The following is a 17,439-nucleotide window of genomic DNA, read 5'->3' as shown; positions in this document are numbered from 1 at the left end:
GCAAAGTAGAGGTGAAATTTACATTTTTTTTTTGTCAGAAAATCCTCTTTATACCATTTTTTTTATAACACAAAAGGATTTATCACAGAAACGCAACTTAATACGTATTGCCCAGATTCTGCAGTTTAGAGAAATATCCCACATGTGGCCCTTGGGCGGTAATGGACTGAAGCACCGGCCTCCAAAGCAAAGGAGCACCCAGTGGATTTTGAGGCCTCTTTTTTATTAGGCACCATGTCCGGTTTGAAGAGGTCTTGTGGTGCCAAAACATTGGGAACCCCCCAAAAGTGACCCCAATTTGGAAGCTAGACCCCTTGAGGAATCCATTGTAGTTTTCTTGGGGTGCATGCGGCTTTTTGATCAGTTTTTATTCTATTTTTAGGTGGCGTGGTGACTAAAAAACAACAATTCTATTGTTTTTTTTTTCGTTTTCTTTTACAGCGTTCACCGTGCGCTATAAATGACATATTCACTTTATTCTGCGGGGCGATACGATTACGGCGATACCAGATGTTTATAGTTTTTTTTTTATGTCTTATGGCGTTTGAACAATAAAATACGTTTTGTAAAAATCATTCACTTTTTGTGTTACCTTATTCTAAGAGCCATAACGTTTTTATTTTTCCATCAATAAAGCCATGCGAGGACTTATTTTTTGCGTAACGAACTGTAGTTTTGATCAGTACCATTTTTAGGTACATGCGACTTTTTGATCTCTTTTTATTCCATTTTTTGGGAGGTGAAGTGACCAAAGAATTGTGATTGTGGTTCGGTTTATTATTATTTTATTTTACGGCGTTCACCGTGCGGGATAAATAATGAAATAATTTTGTAGTTCAGGCCGTTACGGACGCGGCGATACCAATTATGTATAGTTTATTTGTTTGTTTATATATTTTTATTAATAATAAAGGACTGATAAGGGAAAAGGTGGGATTTTTACTTTTATTACTTTTAAATCTTTTATTTTCTAATTTTTACACATCTTTTTTTAACTTTTTTTTCACTTTATTACTTTGTCCCACTTGGGGACATGAGGGCAGGAGGCTCTGATCGCTATTCTAATACACTGCACTACATGCGTAGTGCAGTGTATTAGAACTGTCAGCTACTCACTGACAGCAAGCATAGTGGGTCCTGACGTTGTCAGGACCCACTAGGCTTCCGTCTATGGCATAGCCGGACGCCATTGTTTGGTGTCCGGTTGCCATAGTCACCATCGCCGGCCGCTATCGCGTAGCAGGCCGGCGATGGCAGCTTAACCCCTAAAAAGCCGCGATCTCTATAGAACGCGGCTTTTAAGGGGTTAATCAGCGGGGACACAGCGATCGGTCCCCGCTGTAGGAGCTGTGACAGCTGCTGAACAAGACAGCAGCGTCACAGCTCCTGTATGTGTCGGGAGGACGGCCGAAACGGCCGTTACTCCCGAGACGTACTATTACGGCATGGAGCGCGAACGATACAGCTGCCATGACGTAATAGTACGTCAAGGAGCGGGAAGGGGTTAAGAAACTAAATTAGTATAAATCTAAAATAGGTCATAACGTGCTCAAAAATGATCGTTATTCAAAATAAAAACCACTGCTGTTCTCTACATTACAGCGCAGATTCGATTATGTAGGAGATAGGGCACTTATAATCTGGTGACAGAGCCTCTTTAACATGGATAAAAGGCTGATGAGAAACTGTTACTGGCAAAATTGCTGCAGTAAGTGGAAATTTTACAGGGCCATGTGGAATATCTGGCTTATTTATGCAAATCAGCCTTGGCACTGATCTTGGGACCTTTTGGTTTTCCCATGTACTTGCCCCTACGTGCACTTTCCCCTACAAATGCAGCCCAAAAGATTAGCATCTAGGTGTTAAAATAAGTGTGTATGCATGCTTATGAATGTTTAACTTTTCTTTACACCCCGTTCAGAATTCCTTAAAGCAAGAGGACTGCATTTACTTACATATACGGATTTCAAAACTACACAAATGTCCTCTGAATATAATGCCTCCTATTCAGATCGCTTTCTTTATACAAGACAGGATTGGAACCCAAGCAAGTTATTACATGTAGAAACAATTTTTTAAAAAGTAGATTTTAATCATCTAACCGTTATTAATATTGGATTAAAGGGGTTGTCCCAGAATCAACCATTATCCCCTATCAAGAGGACAGGTCATAATTGTCTGATGGCTGTGAGCCACACTGCTCAGACCTCCACCTATCGTGTGAACGGGGGTCCCAAACCCCTAGATCCTCCTCAAAGCACACCCTGCAGTGGGGTGGAGCTTGAATGGAGCATATGCCTGCCGCTCCATTCAAAGTCTATGGGATTCACTGAAATAGCGGAGTGCTGTACTCTGTTTCCATAATTCCCACAGACTTTACCTGTAATGGCAGCGTGCATGCTTTACCACCGTTTCATTCAATGTTCTCCTCAGTGCAGTTGAGCAGTGAGAGGGAACATAGGGTTCCGAATCCCCGGTTTCACAATTGGTGGTGGTCAGAGCAGTGGGGCCCCCAGCGTTCAAAATAGTGATCATCTAATCTGTGGATAAATAATGATCATCTAGTCTTGCTAATACTAGCAAGTCTTATTCCGGTATTTTTTTGTTTCCCCAAAATGAAAGAACATTGTGTAATCAAAGTTTAATTCAAGGTTTCATAAAACTTATTTATAATTCTAAAGATTATCCAATAAAGAAACCTTTACCATGCAAAACGAATAAAGTATGATGAAATGTTTAATATATGGGAGGACTGTGTAACAGAACAAGATCTAGGTTAGGCCGTGTTCACATCTGCGTTATGATTTTTCATCGATCTGCTCCGTAATAGGCGCAGAACGAAAAAAAAGGAAGCGCCGGATGGGTCGTAACACATACCCCAACGGCGCCTGACGAAACTCACTGACTTTATTGGGTTCAGTTGGGTATCCGTCCCATTACCGAACAGTATCTGTGACAGACACTCCTAATGGTCCACTGACATAGATGTGAACAAGCCCTTAAATATTAACCAATTATTACTTATAAATATTGCCACTTTAATAAAGCCAGTAATAAACAGATTATCTACAAAGTTTTTCATACATATAAACAGAATTTGAACAAAATGCTGATGCTGGAAAGGGAGGTGCATCAGCTCTAGACATCCTCTTCTTGCCGTTTCCATATAATACATAGATTATATTTACAAAAATCTGACATTTGTGCAAGTTGCCATCAGTCCGCATTTAGTTTCATCTTTTGTGCAAGACTTTGGAAGTATATAGAACATAAAAAGAAGCATTTTCAGCTGCTGGAATTTTTGCTCTTCTTGAACAACTTCATTAACTGCCGGAACCTCTCTTCCACCTATAAATATCAAAATTAGCAGTTTGAGTTGTACTTTAATATGAAGTGCCTATAATAATATTGGTCATTTCACTTGCCTGTAATTATGAAACACTAGCATTTAAAAAACATTATGTCATTCAAAAGCAGTATTAGCTAAGTAAAGCATTGATATTTCACAAGAGCTGAGGATTACAATAAAGCACTAGATCAAAAATTACATAATTGTTAAAACAGACGTACAAGGGGCGTATCATACCAGGGCCTCTTGGTGCCGGTTTTACAAGTGTTCCATTGTAGTGGAGATTGCCTGTGACACCTAAAACCAACTTTACTACACATCACTGCAGAAATGGTCATAACCAGGACAATGCTTTCCGATACCTTTCAGTGTTTTGAAGCGAAGGCTTTGTTCACGACATTTATTTTTACCTACGTTTGATGTATACGTTGGGGAAAATTCCCTTATGTAAACGTTAAATCTGGGCCTTGACTGATGCCTAACAATGGCATTAGTCACCACAGACTTTAATGATATTCTGTAGATGGATACATCATGAACAGGGGTCACAAGAGCTCATGACATATACGTTTAACAGATACAATTATAGTCTATGGCTGACGGATGCCACTATTAGGCATCCATTTAATGTAATCGTCGGGCCTTAGACTACAATGGTATTTGTTGAACATATAAGTTATAAAAGGCTATTGAAAAGCCCATGACATACAATAAACGTATACCTGTGACGTACGCCATACAGTGGCATATGTCACTCATTGGCTTCCATGTTAAAAAAAAAACGTATACGGTGTGGTATACATTTTTCGGCAGGAATGGATGTATACCAGCCTGCCGGAGGCCAAAAGAACACACTCTTGACCTCCGTCGGCCTAATAGAGCCCTACTGACAGCTTTAACGTGTGCGTCGGGAGAACTCCTGATGTACATGCTATACGTATGGCAAAAAGGTGATGTGATCAGTCTAATATAGCTTTAGAGTGGTTACGTTTTAACCAGTATTCATTTTAATTTTTGCAGGAATGTCACTTTAAAGAGGCTCTGTCACCAGATTTTGCAACCCCTATCTGCTATTGCAGCAGATAGGCGCTGCAATGTAGATTACAGTAACGTTTTTATTTTTAAGTCCATGTAGCTACTTACCTGCAAATGCTGATGCTGCTGCAGAATCATCTGTAGCCTCTGGTGCCGACACGATGCAGGACCTGTGAGTGACGTCACAGATCTGCACTGCCAGAAGCTGGGCGTTCTGAAGAGAAGTGGATGATACTTCTCATCAGAGCGCCCAGCTAGTAAAAGTAGTAAACACGCCCCGATGTACGCACATAATACACGCCCAGTTGTACTTTTACTTTTCAACACGCCCAGTTGTACTTTTGCAAGCCTCATTTGCATAAATACAAAAATGGTCATAACTTGGCCAAAAATGCTCGTTTTTTAAAAATAAAAACGTTACTGTAATCTACATTGCAGCGCCGATCTGCTGCAATAGCAGATAGGGGTTGCAAAATCTGGTGACAGAGCCTCTTTAAGAAATGTAGTTTTTTATTCTTCAAAAACAGGATTCGTTTACAGTGCCTTCTGCAAGCTACATCTGGCGTACAATATATTATGCAGCGGGAGCAACAGAAGTCACTCAACATATGACGTTTTAATATGTAAATTTAAAACTTTATATTTTAGAGCTTTTTATTTGACGTTTGATTAAAATATAGTGAGAAAGTACTGAAGCTGAATAGTCCAACTGAAAGCAGTGCAATAAAAAAAATTTATTCATGCTGCGCTATTGTTTCTGGTAAAACCATGGATACCAGTACGGAAACCGGACGGAACCCATTACAGTCAATGGGTTCCGCCATACGTCAATGGTGTCCTTCATGCAACAGAATCAGAGCTTCTGGTATTCTCGTTCTGATCCTCTGATGGAGAACAGAAATACAGACGCAGATGTGAAGGAGGCTTTAGGCTAGGCTCACACTTGTGTTGTGGCTTCGGTTTAAAAACCTTAGCCACAAAAACCACTCTTACCGTCAAAATCAACGGAATATCCTATGCAGATGTAAACACAACCTTATCACCATTTTTATTAATAAAGCATGTTTTTAAGGAAACTGATCTGACTCGCCTGAATGACCTAGAGGGGCAGACAATAACAATCTAATGAGTACACCAAGTAACTCACATAACACACAAGTAAGAAGAGGTCACAGATTGGCTAAAAATTATACGGCTGTGCACGCTCGCACGCGCTCTCCTCCTCTCTCGCAAGATCACAGTCTACTCACTTGCTGACTGTAGCAGGAGAGAGATCACAAAGCAGAGGGCGCTCTGACGCTGTCCGCAGCTGATTGGACAGTGTCACATCTCTATCACGCCCCCCTGCCTTTACATGTACAGAATCGCCCCTCTGAAAGTACAGGGGCTAATTTACATATTAGGCACCAATTAGAACGGCACCGATACCTCCAGAACGGCTTCGACTACACAGCTATTTCAAAGTGCTCCAAGGTCTATGCAGCAGTGCCTAGAAAATGGTGCACTCAGCTGCACAGGTCTGGGGTAATGAAAGATTTTCTTTAAGATTCCCTTTCACTGGAACGAAGGGCCCTAGTCCAACCACTGAAAAAAAACTCCATAGCATTTTCCCTCCTCCACCAAACTTTACAGTTTGCACAATGAAGTCAGGCAGGTAATGTTCTCCTGCCATTCGGCAAACGCAACTTCGTCCACCAGATTGCCAATTAGCATAACATGATTAATCGATACACAGAACACGTTTCCACTGCTCCTGAATCCAGTGGCGGCATGTTTTACATCACTCCATCCGACGCTTGGCATCGTGATTGGTGATGTAAGGCTTGCATTCAGCTGCTCGGCCACGGAAACCCATGCCATAAAGTTCTAGGCTCAGTTTTTCTGCGGACGTTAATGCCAGAGAAGGTTTAGAACCCAGCAGAGCGTTGGTGACTTTTTCAGCAGCCGCCTCTGTAACTTTACGTGGTCTGCTACTTTGGGGCTAAGCTGCTATGGTTCCTAAATGTTTCCACTTTGCAATAATACCACTCACAATTGATCGTGGAATATCTAAGAAGGAGGAAATTTCAGGAACTGACTTGTTGCAATGGTGTCATCCTATTACAGTATCATGCTGGAATTCAGTGAGCTCTTAAAACAACCCATTCATTCACATTTTATACACCTGTGGCAGTGGAACTAAATTAAACACCTGAACTCAATGCTTAAGAGGTGTGTCCCAAATACTTTTGTCCATACAGTGTATGTTTAGTGACTGCATGGTTGTTTAACCCGTTAGTGACCGCCCCATAGTGTTTTTACAGCGGCCACTAATGTGCTTTATTCCGATGCATAGGCCTTTTTACGGCGCTGCATCGAAATAAGTAAACAGAGCAGGGAGCCGTTAAGGCGGAATTCACACGACAGGGTTTCCCGGCCAGGTGCCGGCCGTTCATAAATTGGCCGTCACCCAGCTGCATTAGGAACAATAGACCTCTAATGGGGCTATTCACACGACCGATTTTTTTAATGGGCCGGGAAAACCGGCCATCACAAAATGGGACATTCCCTATTTTCACCCGGGTACCCGGACCCCATAGAAGTCTATGGGGCCGGGTAATACACGGCCATCACCGGAATGTGTCCCGAGTGATGGCCATGTATTCCGTCACTCGTTCTCTCTCCTCCTCACAGTGCAGAGTGCATGTGAGGAGGAGGGTCTTTTTTTGCTCCCTGTAGGAGTCGGAATCCCCAATCCCCGGCCGGGGATTGGGGATTCCGCTACAGGAGAAGTGCGTGACTACACTGTCCATACATGGACACAGCGATGTCACTCACTTCTGCAGCGGAATCCCCGACTCTATGGCCGGGGATTCCGCTACTGGAGACGTGAGTGACTACACTGTCCATATATGGACACAGCGATGTTATTCACTTCTGCAGCGGAATCACCGACTCTATGGCCGCTTACGTGCAACTAAACTTCCACTGAAAAAAAGCTCTATAAAACAAACAAAATTGGCAAATGAGCCTCAATAAGACGCAAGTCTGGAGGTTTGCGTTAATACACACCTGGTGTGGATATTTATTCATAGTTGAAGATAAGTAGATAAAGGTCTTTTTAGTTGGACCCAGCTTTTGGCAGTCCAAGAGAATTGCACGATCTTCATCTCTGAAATGGATAAATACATAAATAAAGTATAGCTACATAATCAACATGCAACAGCAAGGCTAGGTCTAGACAATGGCCTCTGGAGTAGTCATGTGATTGGGACACACACTTCGGAGAGGGGAAAAGGAAAGTAAAAACGGAATTGGACCCCATGTCACTGCAGAATTAAATCAAGTAAAAAACTCTTGCACAATACAATTCAGGAATTGTGAATAAGGTCCTATGGGATTAACATTCCGCACTAGTAAACCCTAAGGGGGAATTTGCCAAGGGACTTAAGCACAAAAATCCGCAGAATAAAAACACACCTATTTCCACATCAAAATCGCACCTAAAAAAACCCACATAAAACGACGCACTATTAGGTGTGGATTTTACCTGCGGTTTCGATGCGGATTTTCTGCACCAAATTCTGCAACGTGTGCATGTAGCCTTATGGAGTATAAAAGTTGCAGATTACTGTGCATGCTATATTTGCGACTTTCACGCCTCTTGCCACTTATAAAGTAGTGCGAAAAGTGGGCGGTGTTTAACAGGGGAGCAGGGCCACCCATGTCTACAGATTTAACATCACTTACACCAAATTGGCATAAATTATGGGGTAAACCTACAAATGCTCATAGCAAATGTAGATTTAAATTTCTTACAGTGAAAGAAAGGCCAAAATGAATTCATGTATATTCCAGGACCCTTCAGTTTAAAGGGGTTTTCCAGCTTCTGACAACGGATGACCTATCCACCGTATTGATATACATGATTTGTGGGGGTCCGACACCCAGGCCCCGCACAGATCAGCTGGTCCGTGCACCGGACGTACAAGCCGAGAGCAATTGGCTCCGGCCACGGAATAGCGGCCGAGCTGCAACTCTGCTCGTATTCAAGTGAATAGGAACAGACCTGCTGTTCTGCAGCACGGTCGCTATGCTATGTACAGAGCCAACAAATTCCGGGCTCCGTACATGGCATCATGTGCCACAACAACCAGTCCCCGCAGTCCACAGACTCGGACCGATTAAATATTGATGATCAGTTGTCAGAAGGTGGACAACTCCTTTAAGAGTGGCGTATGAACGCCAGCCTTTGTAAATACCCCCCCTAAATGTTAAACAATATCATATACACTGTTAAAACTCCCAGTCCCAGAAATCACCATGTGTGCAGCTCACTTCATGGGTACACCTTATAAATATAGAGAAATCTGTATAGAAAGCTTTTGTACAGCTAATCAGATGCTGCCTATATAGTACCAGTCTGGGAGATCTGCACTTGAATATCAGATTTTTAAAAGTGTGAATTGAAAATACATTTAACATTTTGGAGTTCGGTAAAGTAGACTATAAATGTTAGAAAGATTGTAACTTTTTGAGAAATTGATGCAAATCAGTGTGATCACATGGAGCGCGCATACTTTTTATCATACACTATAAGGCCCCATGAACAGGAACGTAATTTTGATCCGCAATTACGTATCCGTAATTGCGTATAAAAGTATGGACCCATTCATTTCTATTGCTCACGGACACCTTCCGGTATATTTATGGGAAGGTGTCCGGGCCGTAGAAAGCATCCACAAAAAATAGGACAGGTGTAATTTTAACAGACCGTGATCCCAGTTCTTACATAAGGAAAAGTCAGAAAGAACCTACTGTAGTGATAATGGGAGATTTTAATTTCCGGGATATTAATTGGTGTCATGGTTCGGCTTCAACTGCAAAGGGGAGACATTTCCTCAACCTGTTGCAGGAAAATTTTATGGGCCAGTTTGTGAAAGACCCGACTAGAGGTGAAGCTCTGTTGGATCTGGTCATTTCTAATAATGCAGATCTTGTTGGGAATGTCAATGTTCGTGAAAACCTCGGTAACAGTGATCATAATATAGTTACATTTTACCTATACTGTAAAAAACAAACAGGCTGGGAGGGCAAAAACATTTAATTAAGAAAGCCAATTTCCCCAGGATGAGGGCTGCAATTCAGGATATAGGCTGGGAAGAACTAATGTCAAATAATGGTACAAATGATAAATGGGAGATTTTCAAATCTACTTTGAGTTATTATAGTGCAAAATTTATTCCTATAGGTAACAAGTATAAACGACTCAAATTAAACCCCACATGGCTTACACCTTTTGTGAAAGGGGCAATACACGACAAAAAAAGGGCATTTAAAAAATACAAATCTGAGGGTACAGCTGCAGCCTTTGTAAAATATAAAGAGCTTAATAAAATCTGTAAAAAGGTAATAAAATTAGCAAAAATACAAAATGAAAGGCAGGTGGCCAAGGATAGTAAAACAAATCCTAAAAAATTATTCAAGCATATAAATGCAAAAAAGCCAAGGTCTGAACATGTAGGACCCCTAGATAATGGTAATGGGGAGTTGATCACAGGGGATCAAGAGAAGGCAGAGTTACTAAATGGGTTCTTTAGCTCTGTATATACAACAGAAGAAAGAGCAACTGATGTAGCCGGTGCCAGTGCTGTTAATATATCAGTTGATATACTGAATTGGATGAATGTAGATATGGTCCAAGCTAAATTAAATAAAATAAATGTGCACAAGGCCCCGGGACCAGATGGGTTACACCCTAGAATTCTTAAAGAGCTTAGTTCAGTTATTTCTGTCCCCCTTTTCATAATATTCAGAGAATCTCTAGTGACTGGTATAGTGCCAAGGGACTGGCGCAGCGCAAATGTGGTGCCTATTTTCAAAAAGGGCTCTAGGTCTTCCCCGGGTAATTATAGACCAGTAAGCTTAACATCCATCGTGGGGAAAATGTTTGAGGGGCTATTGAGGGACTATATACAGGATTATGTGACAATAAATAGCATTATAAGTGACAGCCAGCACGGTTTTACTAAGGACAGAAGTTGTCAAACTAACCTAATCTGTTTTTATGAAGGTGAGCAGCAGTCTAGACAGAGGGGCCGCTGTGGATTTAGTGTTTTTGGACTTTGCAAAGGCATTTGACACTGTCCCCCATAGACGCCTAATGGGTAAATTAAGAAAATATCGTTTGTAATTGGATTAAGAATTGGCTCAAGGACCGTATCCAGAGGGTTGTGGTCAATGATTCCTACTCTGAATGGTCCCCAGTTATAAGTGGTGTACCCCAGGGTTCAGTGCTGGGACCACTATTATTCAACTTATTTATTAATGATATAGAGGATGGGATTAATAGCACTATTTCTATTTTTGCAGATGACACCAAGCTATGTAATATAGTTCAGTCTATGGAAGATGTTCATGAATTGCAGGCAGATTTAAACAAACTAAGTGTTTGGGCGTCCACTTGGCAGATGAAGTTTAATGTAGATAAATGTAAAGTTATGCATCTGGGTACCAACAACCTGCATGCATCATATGTCCTAGGGGGAGCTACACTGGCGGATTCACTTGTTGAGAAGGATCTGGGTGTACTTGTAAATCATAAACTCAATAACAGCATGCAGTGTCAATCAGCTGCTTCAAAGGCCAGCAGGATATTGTCGTGTATTAAAAGAGGCATGGACTCACGGGACAGGGATGTAATATTACCACTTTACAAAGCATTAGTGAGGCCTCATCTAGAATATGCAGTTCAGTTCTGGGCTCCAGTTCATAGAAAGGATGCCCTGGAGTTGGAAAAAATACAAAGAAGAGCAACGAAGCTAATTAGGGGCATGGAAAATCTAAGTTACGAGGAAAGATTAAAAGAATTAAACCTATTTAGCCTTGAAAAAAGACGACTAAGGGGGGACATGATTAATTTCTATAAATATATTAATGGCACATACAAAAAATATGGTGAAATCCTGTTCCATGTAAAACCCCCTCAAAAAACAAGGGGGCACTCCCTCAGTCTGGAGAAAAAAAGGTTCAATCTGCAGAGGCGACAAGCCTTCTTTACTGTGAGAACTGTGAATCTATGGAATAGCCTACCGCAAGAGCTGGTCACAGCAGGGACAGTAGATGGCTTTAAAAAAGGGTTAGATAATTTCCTAGAACAAAAAAGTATTCGCTCCTATGTGTAGAAATTTTTCCTTCCCTTTTCCCGTCCCTTGGTTGAACTTGATGGACATGTGTCTTTTTTCAGCCGTACTAACTATGTAAGGCCTCATGCACACGACCGTATTTTTTCCCACCCGTAAATACTGGCGTAAATACGGGTCCGGTGTCACACGTATTCCACCCGTTTTGCACCAGTATTTACGAACCCGTGCCCGTAAATATGGGTCCGGTGTCACCCGTATTCAACCCGTATTTACGGGCACGTTTTTGGCGGCAAAATAGCACTGCACTAATCGGCAGCCCCTTCTCTCTATCAGTGCAGGATAGAGAGAAGGGACAGCCTTTTCTGTAATAAAAGTTAAAGAAATTCATACTTACCCGGCCGTTGTCTTGGTGACGCGTCCCTCTCTTCACATCCAGCCCGACATCCCTGGATGACGCGGCAGTCCATGTGACCGCTGCAGCCTGTGATTGACCTGTGATTGGCTGCAGCGGTCACATGGCCTGAAACGTCATCCAGGACGTCGGGCGGGATGTCGAGGGGGACGCGTCACCAAGGCAACGGGCGGGAGACCGGACTGGAGGAAGCAGGAAGTTGTCGGTAAGTATGAAAGGCTTTTATTTTTATTTTTTACAGGTTTATACTGATCGGTAGTCACTGTCCAGGGTGCTGAAAGAGTTACTGCCGATCAGTTAACTCTTTCAGCTCCCTGGACAGTGACTATTTACTGACGTCGCTTAGCAACGCTGCCGTAATGACGGGTGCACACATGTAGCCACCCGTCATTACGAGAGCTCCATAGACTTCTATGGACTGTCCGTGACGTTATTACGGCCTGAAATAGGACATGTTCTATCTTTTTCAACGGCACGGGCACCTTCCCGTGAGAAAACGGGAAGGCACCCGTCGCCAATAGAAGTCTATGAGCCCGTAATTACGACCCGTAATAACGGGAGTTTTTACGGTCGTGTGCATGAGGCCTAACTATGTAACCGCTGGAAGCTGGTGAATCACTTTCTATGTTGCAGAATTTCTTCATGGGACAATACAGTACACAGAATACAATAAATACACAATGAAGCCACACCCTCACCTAGTGTCTAAAACAGCAGCTGATTGGCTTTACTTGCCCACAATGTAATACCCTGATGGGCTGAATCCTCTAGCCCATGAGATCAGAACAGTCTGCTACACTGTAAAGTGAAGATAAGGATGCTATGGGCAAATACGCCAAGTTTCCTTTGCAAAGGTTTCTTATAAATCTCCCATACCCTCCCAAGAAGAAAGGGTATTCAGACAGTATTGAGTGGTCCACATATAGGCAGTCACTTTCTATAGCAAGCAGGCAGACTTCAGTGCAGATACCTCCTGACAATCATGGAACAAAACTTTTTTTATTCTTTACAAACTTCTGTTAAGCCGTGCCAGAGACACGGCTTAAAAGGCAGACCTGGGGGCCTTTATTAGGCCCCTGGGCTGTCATTACAACCACCAGTACCCCCCAACCGCGTGGGGGCACTGATGAGCTGTCGGAGGGGGCCAACCCCCTCTTTTTAACGCTTCAGATGCTGCGGTCGCGTTAGTCCCAGGTATCAGGTGTAAAAACACAGCCGACACCCACAGTGTATGAAGCGCGCTCAGCCCGTGATACATATACATGATAATGCGTTAAGGGGATAATTTAAATTATGATTTTTTTAAAAAAATAAACAGAGGAACAACACCATGGAGAGTTCTAAGAACAGCTGCTTCAAAATAATATTATAGGAAATACAAGTATTTACTAAAACATACCTGTAAGGAGAGCAGACAGGTCCTCTACAATATATAGATCCATAGAGAGTTGGAAATGTGCATTGCAAGGAAAGAATTAATAGCCCTGGTATGTTAAACGAATCTAGACAGGGGAAGGAGCGTCAAACTTTGAGAAGACATATTTGGCAATAACCAGACTAGAACTAGTTCCTTCAGATCAGTATGGAAGCGAAGATTAATGTACTTGTCCACAGTCAGATTGTACAATAGGGGAAAAAAAAAAATGATATTCCATTTAAAAAGTAGAACCATTCTTCCAAATAAAAGCGGTGAGGACTTTTTTCCCCCCTGCATAGTAGTGTTGCGGACCCTACTCTGAACATGAATTAATCAGCTTAGTTGAGGCAGAGTTGCTCCCAGAGGGCCTGGTCGGGAGAACTACTGTGCAGACACATACACTGTATTCAAATGTATAAGACTTACAATGTAATTAATATCAATGTCGATACAAAAATCACACAGACTAAAAATTCCACCCCAATGAAATAAAAAAAACAACAGTGAGGAACATTTACCTTGTCCAAGAAACAACAACTTCTCCTTTCTTTTTAACGACGTTCTTTGCAGACAGGCTACTTGGAGAGACTTTGGAGGAATGGAAGTTTACAGCACCTTCACTAACAGCTCTCTTGTGTTTCTTTTTACTGGACACAAGGTGCAAGTCTTCAATTTTATTATGCTTGGTACCTTTATACTGATCAGGCGATACAAGTTTTTGACGTTTGGCTGATTGTTTGTCGTCCAACGATTCCCTTTTCTTTTTCTTCAAATTTAAGTCCACAGTGTTGGCATCAAAAGATTCCATAGGTAATATTTCAGACGACGGAATTGGAATGCATGTTTCGTCAATACAGTTTGTAACATTCTTTTCACAATCTATTTCAGAATGTTCCACAGTATCACTAGTTAATTTAATTTCAGCTGGGATTTCCAAATCGTGACTCCTACTACGAGGCAACTTAAATACAGATTCATTTTCTGACACTGTGAGCTGGTCTCTCTCAGGACTCTTTTCATCACTTACAGAATTCTCTGGGACTTTTGCTAAATTTAAGTAATCTGGATGGAGCAGTATGCTGCTATTATGTGCTGCTGACTGTGTGTCCAGTTTAGTCTCCTTTTCAAGTTTATTACCTGCCAGAGTTTCTAAAGATTCTGGGGCAGCATTATCAGCCCCCACTGATGAGCAATCAGAAACTGGGGAGCTACATGACACAGCACGCCTTATTTTAACAATGAAGTGGTCATTGGATTTTTCCATTATAACTGCCTGCATGGGTTCACTTGGATGGCATTGAAAGCTGCCCGTTTCACCTGAGTCTTCTAAAGATCCAATGCTTGAGTTATCAGAGTCCAAAGTTAAGTGTATGTCTTGTTCAGTGGCATCTTCTTCATCCAATACGGACCCCTCACAGTACTTTACATCAATTTCTGATTGAGACTCTGCATCACAAATTGGTCTAAGAAAACTGAGATGTGAATCGGATTTCAACGGTGAAGGAACGGTTAAAGACACTGCAAGATCTTCCAAAAGAATTGAAGAATAGGATTTAAGTCGATCCTCCGAGCCATTTAAGGTCCTGCTGGAAGAGGCACTGGTAGGAATCTCTAGCATGCAGTTTTCATCAAACACATCAGGATTTAGTACAGTCTTAAACATTGGGAAAGTTTGAACATGTGGAGGAGATATGAAGGACCAGGAAAAATCTGGTTTTGTTGGCGTTTTATTTTCAGCCATGGAATCCACATCGTCAAATTTCTGACTTGAGACAGTTTTTTCTGGAGTTCCTAATATCCACATGCTTTCTGGCATGGTCTCAAGTGTCAAATTATCAGAATCATTAAGCAAGCTCTTAAAAATGTCCCCCATGTGATCATCACTTACCAAATTAAAGGATAAACCCAAGGAATTTTGTTGACTTTTGTGACATGGTTCATTGGGCGCAGATGTTTTGGCAGGTGCGAGAACAAGAAACTTTGAGGTCGGACTGACATAACTAGAAGAGAGATCGCCATTCTCTAAATTAAAACCAATCCCTGTTAACGCCTTTACAGATTCTTTTTGCACAGCAGTGACATTGCCATTTTGAGTTTTTGTATTTGAAACTCTCGCTTTACTGTGGAACTCAAGCGGTCTTAGACAGGGCCCCGATCCAGATGATGCTAAACGTACTTTATCCATACGTTTGCTTTTCCTATTTTGCACATGATCAGATTTTTGTGTATTTGTACAAGATGCTGAATTTTCGTTTTGCTCGTTACACTCGCCTTTCACTTCAGCCTTGTCACAAAGTTTTAAAATCACTGCTTCAATGGTATCGAACAAAGAATCCAGTTGGTCCTCTACAAATTTCCACAATCTTTTCTTCATATCAATGAGATGTTGTTCAAAAATTCTGTCTACAATCCCATTCTTTCTTATTTTGTTCAATCTGATCTCTATGTGTCTACAAAGTTTATTTTGCAATCTTTCTTGTGAAGAGCATAAGCTGGACCAGTCTAAGTTTCTTACCAGAGTAATAAAACATAATGTTGCTGCTTCAATTATCCGATGGAACTCCTTAATTGAAAACTGAATCTTAAATTTCATATATTTTTTCCTTATGTGTTTCCTTATAATTCGTAACATCTGTAGAACATCTTGTATACTTGATGGGGTAACAATTTTTAGAATACCATCAAGGCAAGAATCTGCACTTATCTTTCTTTGTTTACTCGTTGGAATTACTGCTAACTTTGGTTGAGTGACAATTTTAGCTTTCCTTTTCGTAACAGATTTTTCTGGTGGCAAAATCAGTGTATCTGGTTTGGACAAAGGCAGTAGTTCACTGTCCTGACCAGAATGGCTTTTTGTAACACCTGTCACTTTGTCAGGAGCCAGTTGGCTAGGACTACTTATAAGCAGGATTTCTTGCTTACATATTTGTTCTTCTTCACTTAAAATCTCCCCTTCTTCCAATTCATCAGAAGCCATCACTGCAGGAATTTTACAGCCAAAGTCTGACTTGTTATCTGGTTGACAATTTTCTTTGTTTAATTCTTCAGACACTGATAAACAAGTGGATTTGGTGTCTGTCTCAGGTTGGAATTCTAAAGAAAAAAAAATGGCAAAATAATTAGCATATTGTAAATCACAGACAGACTCCAACAATTGAATGAGAGAAAAATATATAAAAACTAGCAAAGCATAAGACATACACTGGTTCTTAAAACTTGAACCCTTCAGAATTTTCTATGTTTCTGCATAAATTTGTCCTAAAAATAGATAAAGAGAAGCAAATCAAACAAAGTAGTCAAAAATATTAGACTTGGATCATATTCCTCACTAAATAAATGACCATTATCACATATGAGTGGAGGAAGTATGTGAACCTTTGTTTTCAGTATCTTGTGCGACCCCCTTGTACAGCAATAACTGTCTTACCGTTTCCGGTAATTGTCGATTAGTCCTGCACATCGGCTTGGAGGAATTTTAGCCCATTCATCCGTACAAAACAGCTAAAACTCTTATGTTGGTGGGATTTCTCCCATGAACTGCTCGCTTCAGGTCCTTCCACAACATTTCTATTTGATTTAGGTCAGGACTTTAAAGAAGAATAAAAGTTTTACGTTTTGGATTTTCAACCATTTTTTGGTAGAACGACTTGTGTGCTTGGGGCCATTGTCTTGCTGCACGTTCTTTTGAGATTCAACTCACAGACAGATGTCCTGACATTTTCTTTTAGAATTTGCTGGTATAATTCAGAATTCAATGTTCCGTCAAGGACGCCAAGTCGTCCAGGCCCAAACCATGATACGACCACCCCCGTGTTTCACAGACAGTATGGGGTTTTCATTCTGGAATGCCGTATTTTCCTTTCTCCAAACATAATGCTTTTCATTTAATCCAAAAAGCTCTATTTTGGTCTAAACCATCTGCAAAACATTGTTCTAATTGACTTCTGGCTTGTCCAGGTGATTAGCAAGCTACAGGTGGGCAGAAATGTTCTTTTTGGAGAGCAGCGGCTTTCTCCTTGCAATCCTGGCTTGCACACCATTGTTGCTCAGTGTCTTGATAGTAGACTCATGAATGTTAGCTAATGTGAGAAAAGCCTTTAGT

The 17,439-nt window shown here is 41.3% G+C and overlaps 1 protein-coding gene across 4 annotated transcripts in view; it reads right to left on the bottom strand.

Moving 5' to 3' along the window:
• Positions 1-2,718: 2,718 nt before the first annotated feature.
• CASP8AP2 (caspase 8 associated protein 2) overlaps positions 2,719-17,439 on the bottom strand; it is an 86,059-nt gene continuing 71,338 nt past the window's right edge. For 3 of the 4 annotated variants that reach the window (XM_075862159.1, XM_075862162.1, XM_075862160.1), the window contains 3 exons: positions 13,856-16,430; positions 7,436-7,535; positions 2,719-3,348 (listed from right to left, as the gene is read on the bottom strand). In XM_075862159.1, the coding sequence (XP_075718274.1) occupies positions 3,286-3,348; positions 7,436-7,535; positions 13,856-16,430 (2,738 nt within the window). In that variant the 3' untranslated portion in view covers positions 2,719-3,285. Of the gene's footprint in view, positions 3,349-7,435; positions 7,536-13,368; positions 13,423-13,855; positions 16,431-17,439 lie in introns of those variants that run through there. The other variant, XM_075862161.1, reaches the window with a different exon arrangement.

This window comes from Rhinoderma darwinii, chromosome 4 (genome assembly GCF_050947455.1).
Source record: "Rhinoderma darwinii isolate aRhiDar2 chromosome 4, aRhiDar2.hap1, whole genome shotgun sequence".
In the NCBI taxonomy this organism is placed as follows: Eukaryota; Metazoa; Chordata; class Amphibia; order Anura; family Rhinodermatidae; genus Rhinoderma; species Rhinoderma darwinii.
Note: the sequence above shows the minus strand (reverse complement) of the source record. Positions and strands in the feature narration are given on the sequence as shown.